The 11,550-nt window shown below is 29.5% G+C and overlaps 1 protein-coding gene across 1 annotated transcript; it reads right to left on the bottom strand.

Annotated features, from left to right (window-relative positions):
- Nucleotides 1-1,061: 1,061 nt before the first annotated feature.
- Nucleotides 1,062-11,051, bottom strand: LOC109807131 (GDSL esterase/lipase 1-like). Its single transcript, XM_020369660.3, has 5 exons — nt 7,714-11,051; nt 6,624-6,742; nt 4,525-4,755; nt 1,685-1,943; nt 1,062-1,581 (listed from the first exon to the last, which is right to left on the bottom strand). The coding sequence occupies exons 1-5, from the start codon at nt 7,976-7,978 to the stop codon at nt 1,346-1,348; spliced, it is 1,110 nt and encodes a 369-aa protein (XP_020225249.2). The 5' UTR covers nt 7,979-11,051; the 3' UTR covers nt 1,062-1,345.
- Between the last annotated feature and the right edge of the window lie 499 nt (nt 11,052-11,550).

Genomic DNA, 11,550 nt, shown 5'->3' with positions numbered 1-11,550 from the left:
TCCAACAAGTTTGTGATCATGGTGGTGTCTCGGTAACGGGAATAATATGAGGTCACCTCCCCGTTCACCCATTCGTACTCAGGCACTTCGGACGGCCCATATCGCTGACAAGTGGAAATGCGTCTAGTTTTGGTCAGCACTTTTGGACTCCCACTGGTAGACGTCTCTTCGGAGGTATCTCCACTCTCACTAGGATGTTCGTCTTCATTCGGCGATGGTATTTCTATGTATGAATGACCCGAGACCTTGGACGATAACCCTTCGGATGATGATGCCCGAGCCCCACTAGCCGAAGAGCTTTCGAAAGAATTCGCCATAAAATCACTTACCAAGAATGAGACTCTGAAACGGTTACTCGACACGCTTAGTTGGATCTTTGAACTTGCTCAAACAATACACTTCGGCTAAGAGCGATACGCGTGAGAGGCCCTACCACTCATGACTATATATAGCCAAGGAAAAAGGTGGGAAAATTCAAAAGTTTGAAAAGAATAACCGCCTAATCTTCAAGATCCAACGATTGAGATTGCCCAAACCTTTCGACTTCCCACAAGACCTAACTTCACCTCTATACCCTTGAAGAAGGTATCTCTTCTCCAAGGCTGGGGGGCAAGTGTACTAATAAGACCATTCGGCCACCAGGTAGCCGATATCCTATCGGCACCCGAACGGCCGAACTAGGTAGTCGACGACTGATCGGCCACTGAATGTTCCATAAACTCATATCACCCCTAATCAAGAGTTAAGGATTATCCCTAATCAAGAGTTAAGAGCTAATCACACCAATAAGCCAATTAGAGGCATATTACCTAATATGATAATCCTGTTGCAGAGCCCATGGGAGTCAGGGCCCATTAATGTCAGTATAAATAGCTCATGTCACGAGGTAACGTCATTGTTCATTAATTACTATCGATATCTGTGTTTGTCCTGACTTGAGCGTCGGAGTGCCTTTTGCAGGTACCCTCCCTCTCACCGAAATATTCGTTTGGAACTCTCGTTCGACCCTCAGAGACAGGAAGATTACTAGTGTGCCCTTTAGACAGGTACACATTCATATATTTAAAACATTTAAACCATTATCCATTCTCGTATTATTCTCGCATAACATGCATTCTTTACATAATCTTGACTAATAATGCTTTAAGTTCACATCAATAATACATCAATTATTGCATATATATCATAACCGGTTACATATACCAAGAACTATATGAACTGAGGCCATGAAAGTCCATGTTTTATTTGGTGAGCTCAACGGAAGGGCGCAAAGTGACAGAAACTAAAATAACAACTTGGAAACACAACATATAACATGTCTTTCTTGGTAGAACACATTTATATATCAAACTTCAAATAGTTGTTTTAGATTGTAAGGACTTGTGACAGTGCGATTTCCATTCCATATCAACTCGGCAAAATGCTGACTAGCTCGATCAGTGGGATGATGAGAGTCGAAAAACAAATGTTGATCCACATTGTCACACAACTCGTATTCTTTTATCCCTTTGTTCCCTCCACAACTATCATCTCCTCTATATGCCCCACCTCCACAACATGCAACGCTCGCTTCTTTGAACCCTTCAATTCCCAAATAGTACGTCAAAGAGAAAACAATGATTACAATATGCTCACAAATAAAAATAATATCCATAATATATAGTTTTAGGGTATACGGGTATACCATATTCCGTAGGGTTGTTCAGCACTTGAGAAACTGCACTATAGAAATCAGTCACTGAATATTTGAATCCCTTCAGATGTTTCTCTAGCTCATGAAGCATTTTTGTTAGTGCAATGTTGTGTAGTCTTGCGATGGCTGAAAATTCTTCGAAGCATGGACCTGTGCTTCCATTATTCACCCAATTCCTTATGGCAAGGGAACAACCTATTGGACCCACATTAAAGAATCCAAATTTCCTCCCACCAAGGTTATAAATTTCCTAAAATTATATATATATTATGGTTAGAATCACTATAACAAAATTTATCATTAATGACAATTATTTAACGTCAATAAATTAATTGTCTCTATTTTATTATCTAATAAAAATATTAATGATTAATATATAATGACCACTAAAAATATATTTATATCAGACTAAAATTTACTATTAGCGATAATTATTTATTAAAAAAATTTAAATCCCACATTGACTAGAGATAAGATAATTAAGCAGTATATAAGTGGATGATAACTTTCACCTTACAAATTTGTTTTGTAGGGTTGAGTTAGACATATAACTTATTATTCTAAGTTGGTGATGGAATCATGCTAGGAAAGCAAGGGGTGACATATTGAAGGAGCCAAGAGGAGTGGGCTAGACAAGGAGGATTGGGCCAGTTAAGGCCCAATGGGCCCGATAGGGCTTGAAAGGCCCAAGTTGAGCTTCTCATGGGCCATATCTTGTTTTAGCTATTTTCTTATGTCTTGTATATACCATGTTAGTATAGGTTCTCTATATTTTGGGTCTTGTATTTTGGACCATATAGGATAACATTTTAGGCTATAGGCTTATTGGATCTAGTTTTGGGCTTCATGGACCTTTGGGCTTTTGGTACCCAATATTGGGCTCATTTTCATTCTTGTAATTTTTCCTTTCCATTGTATTAATTTGCTTGGTCATTGTATTTAGGCCATTAGATTAGGATTATTGAGGGATTACTTAAATAGGTTCATTAGGCTAAACTAGATTTAATTTAGAAGGCATTTAAGTTGAATTTGGGATCACATGGATGGTGCCACTTGTGGATGACCATGTGCTTAGCCAAATCAACCCTAAATGCTTCCTAAATCAAATTAAGATGCATGAGGGCACCTAGATCCACGGACTTGCACATGGGAGTGAAGATTTGAATTCAAATTTCAAATTTGAATTCAAATCTTGGCGCCACATGTGGTGTTTGAATCTTGCCACCAAAATGCTTCCCTAGCCGAACCTATATATGCATGATCCTTCACAACTTGTATTCACTTTTGATTAATGAGAATTTCTGAGTTTCACTTCAGCCAAATTCTCTCCAAGAGTCACCAAAATCTCACTAAACCTAGTCTTAGGAAAACCTCCATTCCTAAGCTTGAAAGTGAGCTTTCATTTGGATCTTTAGCTTGGATGCTTCCATCCTTAGCTTAGGGATTCTCCTATCATTCCATTCATCTTCTTCCATCATTCAATCTGTGGAAAGCTCAAGGAAAAGGTCTTCAAATTTCAGAGAAGGTCACAAGAAGCAAGAATCACTCCATTGCTTCAACCTAGAGCTGTCAAAACGGGCTACCCGGCCCGGCCCACCACGGGTTGGCCATTTGGTGGGCCAACCCAACCCGGCTCACTTATCAGTGAGCTCAAAAAAATCGAGCCCGGCCCGGCCCACCACAGGTTGGTGGGTTAAACGGGTTGGCTCACCTTAAAAAAAAAATTTCATTTTTTTTTCTTAATATACAACTAAAGCCCAAAAATTTAAACTTATTTTAAAAATCTGAGATTCTTAATTAAGACATCCTTAAATGAATTATTCATCCCAAACATTAAATGATAATTTTAAATACAATCAAATCAAATCTAAATAATCTCAAATAGATAAATATAATCCAAGATTATCTTAAACTTCAAATACAATCCAAAATCACAAAAATTACATATCACAATCTAACATTAAATTATTATTGTCTCATGTTGGACTGCACCATGACCCAATAATTATTGTATTTTTTCAAAAAAAAAATTAATCACGGGTTGGTGGGCCAGCCCGGCTCACCACGGGTTCAACCCGGGTGAGCCGGGTTGGTGGTGAGCCGGGTTCAAATTTGACCCGTATTAAAATTTTCAAATTTTTTTTAACCCAACCCGGCTCGAACCCGTGGTGAGCCGAGTTGGCTCGCCGGGCCAAGCCCATTTTGACAGCTCTACTTCAACCTAAACTCCATCAGTTGGTATCAGATTACTCATCATTATCAAACTCAATAATGCTAAACTTGAGGGAGTGTATTGAAAAAAACACAAATCTCACATCGATTATAGTCAAAATGATTAGTTAGAAGATAAGACAATTAAAAAAAATAAGAAAATTAAAGAATATATAAGTAGAGGACAATCCTAAGATAATTATTAAAGAGTGTTTGTACTCATCTTACAAATTTCACATTGACTAGAAATAAGGTAATTAAAGAGTATTATGTATTATTTCTTAAACTTTTAGTGGCAATAGCAAAAAATATTAAATGTCAGTAAAAAATGTCACAAAAATTTATACACTTTTTCCGACTATTATAAGAATCTTTATCGATATGCAAAATAATTGTCAGTAAATGTTTTAGCAACTCTACATACAATGATTAATGTGTACATGTTGGAAAAAGATTTTACAGAAATTTTTATTGTCACTAAAATATATATTAAATGTCACTAAAAATCTATTTTATTGTAATGAATTATGAAAAAGTGGGATGCATGCTTAGAGACTAAAGGCAATAATAATAATAATATTAAACAATTTCCCATCAATTAACTCAAAGTTTGTACTCACTTTGATCACGTCTGTGAGGTTTCCAATTACAATATCTACAAATTCTTGATGATTGACCGGAAGAAGCACAGTCGAATTTGGATCCAGAAGAGTACCGTAGTCATTGGATCCAATGCTAAACAAGTGTACAGATTTTGACAGCATTTCCTCGGCTTTTGCTTGTCCCAGTCTCTGACTAAATAATTTGTTTACATTTCTTAAATAACTCACTTGAGTTTTGAGGTCTATTACCTACATTCATGTCAAGGATAAAAACTCAGAAAAGGCAAAGATTAGTATAAATGAGTTGCTATGGTAATTTTTTTTAGAAATCTAAAGGTTTTGTTATAATTATTTTGAGTTAATAATTGAATGAGTTTGCAGTAAGGTAGAGATAGAGGGAGGGAGTCTTAGTACATAATAGCATTTATTAATATACCAAAAAGCTTCTATGTATGAATTAATGTATAAAATCAAGTTAATTTTTAGAGTGTATTGATCGACAAGTAGTTTTAGATAGCTTTTAACTTTAATTACTAGTTCCTGTCAAAAGAAAATATTATTTACTAGTTGAAAAACTTGTTTTATTTTTTGTAAAAAGTATTCATTTTGATTTTAATAGTTCCTAACTTTAAATTTCTTTTATTTATCATAATTATAATGAAAATATTAAAATTTGAAATTAAAATCTTATACATACTACCTCAATCCTAACCATTAATTCTTGTAGTTTATGTTATACTGATTTAAATATAAATTTTAATTCATATAATATATTTATTTTGTGGTTTTAGTAATTTATATATCATTTACATTGAAATATATCTTTTAGTTCTTATTTAAAAAGCATCATACTTTTTCTTTAATACATGAAAATGTACTAAATTTGTCAATCAAAATTATGATACTAAACAGACAATTTTTAAAGATCAAAATAATTGTTTAATCCTTTTTAATTTTATACTAACATTTTGTTTGGACATGAAGAAAACAAAATGAGAAAATTAATAGGAAAAATAAAGGAGAAAGAAGAAAGAATAAATATTTATTAAAAATGTTTTGTCTTTTAGGAGGTTGCCGTATTTCCAAAAAAAAAAATATCAGTATATTCTAAATTCTAAAGTCTAAACTTTAAAATTATATATATATATATATATATATATATATATATATATATATATAATTACTTATCAGAAAATGAGAAGAGAAAAGTCAGAAATGTATTATCAAGGACAACTTAGAAATTATAACTTATTCATCGCTCATATGGTCTTGCACGCGGCGAGGGTGATGAAGATTTTCTCACTGCTGAATGGTCCCAACCTACCAAATTCAAACTCTGGTTCTTTTGTCTCTCTCTTTTACATATTCAAACTTGGCAGTTTTTTTTTTTTTTTTTTCATTTTCAACTCTAACCATGTATTTGGTAGGAAAGAAAAACAAAATGCATGCAAATAGGAAGAGGATAAATAAAATAAATGAAAATATGAGAAATATAATAAACATGTTACAAATTATTAAATGTTTCACGGTCGCACTCCCATCTCACATTTCCCTCCTTGTAAAAAAAATAGAAAGGTATATCCAAAACCTTTTTACTTTTCTTCTCCTAGTATTTATTCACACGCAATCAAACAGTTTCATTATGCCATTTCTGACTTATTTTTATCATTCCCCATTTCCTCCTCATTTTCATTATACCAAACTTTTTTCTTCTTTTTCTTCTCTATCAACACTTTTCTCAAATTCATAAAATTGTATTAGTAGAAAAAGGAGTTTGTTTAATTTATTCTTTCTATTGAATTTTTTATTTTAAAAATAAAAACAAAAAAAAAAACATAATAAAAGTAGTTTTGGAATTTTCTGAAAACTCATTCCTCTTCTCTAATTTTTTAAAATCAAAAACAGGGTATGTCTTTTTTTTTTTTTTTTACTTTTTACTTTCAGTTTTGTATTAGTTATGTTTTTTCTTAGAATTTTCACTCTTACTTTAAAAAAAATGCTTTATAAAAACTATAATATAGTATAAAAAATTTAAAATTTAAAAATTTAAAATAAAAATGCAATCAAACACCAAATCATTCATAATTTGTTAAAATTACTAATATGATAATTGTTACCATTCCCTGAGAGGTTTCACGCAGAGCACCGGCACCTCCTGAAGCAAAATTGACACCATACATATATTCATGAATCGGATGCAGGTACGGTGGAAGTAGAGGCAACTTAGCAAACTCAGCTACAAATAAAAAAAAAAATATAATAAATTATATTTTACAAATCATATTTTACAAATTTGCACCAAATGATTACAGTTATTTTCATACACAAATTAAATATATCAATAAATATATCACTTTTTAATATAATTTTATTAAAATAGTCAATTCTTTTAATAAATATATTACTTAATTCTAATGGTTAAATAATTTATCTTTAAAATCAAAAAGAAAAAAGTGAATAATACTAAATTAAAAAATAAAAATATTATTTATTTTAAAATATTTTTTAAATATTAAAATTGTAGATATCATCTGACGAGAAAAATAATAAATAAGATCCAAAGGTAAAAACTTACAATTTTGAAATATCTTTACATAATTTGAGTAAAGCTTTAAACCAGGTTTCCGATAAAGTTTTAAATTGCCATCACAATCACAGACTTTTTTATTTTTTATTTTTTATCTTAATAGAAAATTGAAGTAAATGCATTTTTTATGATTACCAAGATGGCCATATTGTGATGCCAAAAATTCTAAAACTTAAACCTTAGCTGCAAAATTCCAGTAGTTGATTTTTCTTAAAATATTGGATAAATTTTTTCAAAAGTATTTTTAAATAAATAAATAAATAAAATTTTTTGCAAATTAAAATTAACTTATATATGAACTAATTTGTAAAAAAATTTCATATAATTTCTCTAAAACATTATAAATTAACCCGTATATAAACTATAGTTTTATGTTATGAAAAACTTTTTTTTACTTTTTTTATTTTCTTCCCGTAAGTAGTTTTAGAAAAATTTATATCCAAACATGTCCTTAAAAAAAATTATCGAAACAAACATGCCGTTAAAATCATAACAAAATCACAAACCTGACCTCAGTTTAAAATCATGCCAATGAGTTTTCAGCAGATCAGGCACAAAATTTACTAATTAACCCCTTGAAATGAAATATACTTCAAAAAATATCATATAAAAAATCATACCAACAAAATCTGGTATCATGCGACCGTCAGAAAACCTGCCAGAAGGGTATTTGAAGAAAGTTTGTCCATAGGGAGGATAGTTGGCCTGGTACGAGGTGGTGGTGTTGATGTAGTTGTTGTTTCCGTTGTCAAATAAAGAATCTCCAAATATGAATAGTGCAGCATGTTTCTCAGGCAAGCATGTTCCCATGCTGCTATGGCAGTGGGTGATTTGGATCATAATACCCAAAGAGAACACCAAAAAATAATTTAAACCTTCACCCATGTTTTGTTTCTTAATTACTTGCTATATCTCCTAGCTAGGTGCAAGGTATTATTTATATATATACAACCATTGCACAGTGGTATCATTGTGGTTGAAAAAACAAAAAAAAAAAATATAATAGATTTAATTATTTTTCTAGGTGAAGATCACGTAATAACAACCATTCTTTAAAAAAAAAAATTATTTATCATGAGATTTCTAATTCATTTTAATAACTTTTCCCATGTTTTTTTTTTCAAATATTCTTTTTTTACTATAATCAATTAATAATATAGTAATATAATTGATATAAATTTAAGTATTAATAAAATAAGATAATGATATATTAATATACATTTTAACACTGCAAAAACATTATGGATTATCGAATGAATTTTGTGACCAATGTCATCAATCGCAATTAGCAATAATTTGGCAACTGAATATTTTATGTGAGAAAATAAAAGAAAAAAAGTTGTAGCGATAGATTTAGCATTCGATATATTAGTTGCCAAAATATTTAAAACTTATTGATTGCTAAATCAGCAACAATTATTATTTTATATATATATAAATTACTGTGAAACGTTTTGTTATCTAATATATCGGTCGTCAAACAATTATTATGTTGGTGTCAAACAAATCAGTCGTTAAATGAAATAAAAATAAAATGTAATACTTTTTGATTGAATAATCGGTTGTTAAATAAATTATCAAAAATTTCAAATTTAATAAATTTTTTAATGTATATATCAATATTTCATATATAATTCAAAATAACATAAAAAAAATATTTTATTTTAGTATATAAACTGTTGTAATTTTTTACATTTTCATTTTAAAAAACTAACATAACAGTGACATTATAATATAGTTATTGATAAGAAAAATATTATAATATAGTTTCTTTTATATAAATGAAGACATTTAGATTGTAAGTGTCTTATATTAGTGAGAAAGAGACTTGATACTCCTGGATATTTATTTAGAAAAATAGAAAATAAAAAGTCCATAGTTAAAAATAAGAAAGGAAATAGTATATAGAAGTACCTATAAAAAATAATAGAAGTTAAATGATAGTAGGTGATTTGTGATTTAGATATTTAATAGTTTGAAGTAGTTATGTGTGGAGAAAAGATAGACAGTACTAGAAAGGGATTTAAATAATGTATATAAAAAACTCGCACGTTTTTAAGTACATAAAGTATCTGCAACAAATTAGGATATAAATTAAAATATTTTGTTTATATTTGTTTTTAAATGTTTAAAAAATTAATTTTAAACTAATTGTATCATTGAATAGTTCATTCCTTCTTAAGAAATTTATATTATTATTATATTATAGGTATAATTATTATTTTAAAACAAATACTTTTAAGTATATATATATATATATATATATATATATTAAAAAATAACAATAAAAATATCTATAATACTACAAATAAAAGAGGCAAAAGCCACAAGCTCATCTGCAGCAGAGTCAAACAGTACAATGAGCAGGAGAATGAATTGATTAGATTGAAGCGTGAGGGGCAAAGTCAAAACGACCAACTTGGTCGTTCGTCTACATCAGCCTTCATTTCCTCTACCAAGAATTCTCCCTAAACTCTTAAAACGTCATTTCTTCTACGTCTGAACCTTAAAAGTAATATAATTATAGTAAGACATACAACAAGTAGACTAAGACAGAAGGATGAATCGTCTATTCAACTTGATGGCATCACAATATTTCAAAAATCCACTTCCGTCTCTATGATCATTGTAGGAGAAATAGGAAAACAGGGATAACCGCGCTAAAATCTTCTCTGTGCAAATTTCTCATGATGTACATATTTCTAAGTCAAGTCAATAATATATTTACATTTTTTTTATCTAGAATTATTGGCTGATATGGAGAATAATATACTCAATGCTATTTTCCTTTCTTGCTGGATATGATAACTCTTTTAGTGTTAGACTGTTTCCAGAAACTTATACATTTTGTCCAAACAGTCATAATAGAAAAAGAATTTCCTTTTGATTATATAGACTCCTCATGTTGCACATGTTTCTGATAAATGCATTTGTTTTTTTTTTAACTTTTGTTTGATGTATAAATCGATCTTCCTATAACTACAGATTCTCTTACTCCCTAAGCATCTCGCTTACTGCATAAATCTTTCTGATGTCTGGATACCCTTAGAAACTCATCTATCTTAATGACTACAAGTGAGGAAAATAATATTGTGCTCCTCTTATCGTACACGTACATTCTTTTTCCGTGTACGTTTGTAGTTCAACTCAATCCAATTTAACTAAGTATATATGTTTCATATAGAGTCATCATCTTAAATGAAATGCTTCGATTTGTGTTTTCATATCTGTGCTGATCAAAGTTATGATAAATAATTTTGCATGGAATCTCACTTGTTATATTACTTATTTTAAAGTAAAGGGTCTCTTAGAAACTATCGCTCTACCTGGATATTCACCCTGATATTAATTTCTTTTTGATGATTACAAATGGGGAGAAATAGAAAAGAATTAATCAAATAAGCTATCTAAATCAAAAACAATCAAACACGACTAAGAGACAATATAGTAAGGGGGAGAGCATATACCAAGGGGGAGAAACAATCTAGTAAGGGGGAGAGCATATACTAAGGGGGAAAAATACAATGAATTTTCCATACCATACAAACACTCTCTGATTTAATTTATCTGAAACCATTTGATCAATTATATTTGTCATCATCAAAAAGGGAGAGATTGTTAAGTCATATGATAACTACCTTAATCCCTAAAAATTAATTAAAATATTTTTTTAGTAAAAAAATTTTAAATATTAAAGAAAGTCACCCACTACACCAATCTCTTTGAAAATTTCCAGTGATATTACTACAAATTTACTTCTAAGGATATATAACATGATGAAAAAAAAAAAAAATATTAATACCAATAAAAAGGTGATTAAATAAAAATATTTAATCATTAGTACTAGCTAATAATATATATAATTTTTTTTATTTAATTAGTAGTAACAAATATATATTCTACCATATATAAATAAAATAAAAATATAATATATTAATATAGTAATAATATTATTAGTCTAAATTTATTATTAATACTAGTAATAAAAAGGGTATTTCGTGTCTGCTTTAAAAAAATTAAATATTTTTTAAAATAAGTTAATAATTACATTTTAAAAAAATTATTATTATTTTTTTCATACATTCCTTTCCTAATTTTATCTTTAGATATATTGGTGGAAAAAATTATAATACAAATATATATCACATGTACATTAAAAAAAATTGTTGGTTTAGTGGTTAAGTATTTACTTAGAGTTAAGTCTCAATTTTTTTATATTTTACAATAGCACAATTGCAAAAAAAAAAAAAAAAATTCCTAGCAACTATCAATGTTAAGATAATTTTTCCAGTGACAACAAATTGGTTGATATGACAAAACACCTTTTTATAGTATGTTAATGTTGTTGGCATTAGAGAGTATTTTTTCCAGCAATACTTAATGCGTTGATATTTAAAAACATCTTTTCGCAATGATTGTAAGCGTTGTTGGCATAAAAAATGCATTTCCCATCGAAT

Source organism: Cajanus cajan, chromosome 3, assembly GCF_000230855.2.
Source record: "Cajanus cajan strain Asha chromosome 3, NIPB_CcT2T_4, whole genome shotgun sequence".
Classification (NCBI taxonomy): domain Eukaryota; kingdom Viridiplantae; phylum Streptophyta; class Magnoliopsida; order Fabales; family Fabaceae; genus Cajanus; species Cajanus cajan.
The sequence above is the reverse complement of the archived record's forward strand: the minus strand, read 5'-3'. Positions and strand labels throughout refer to the sequence as shown.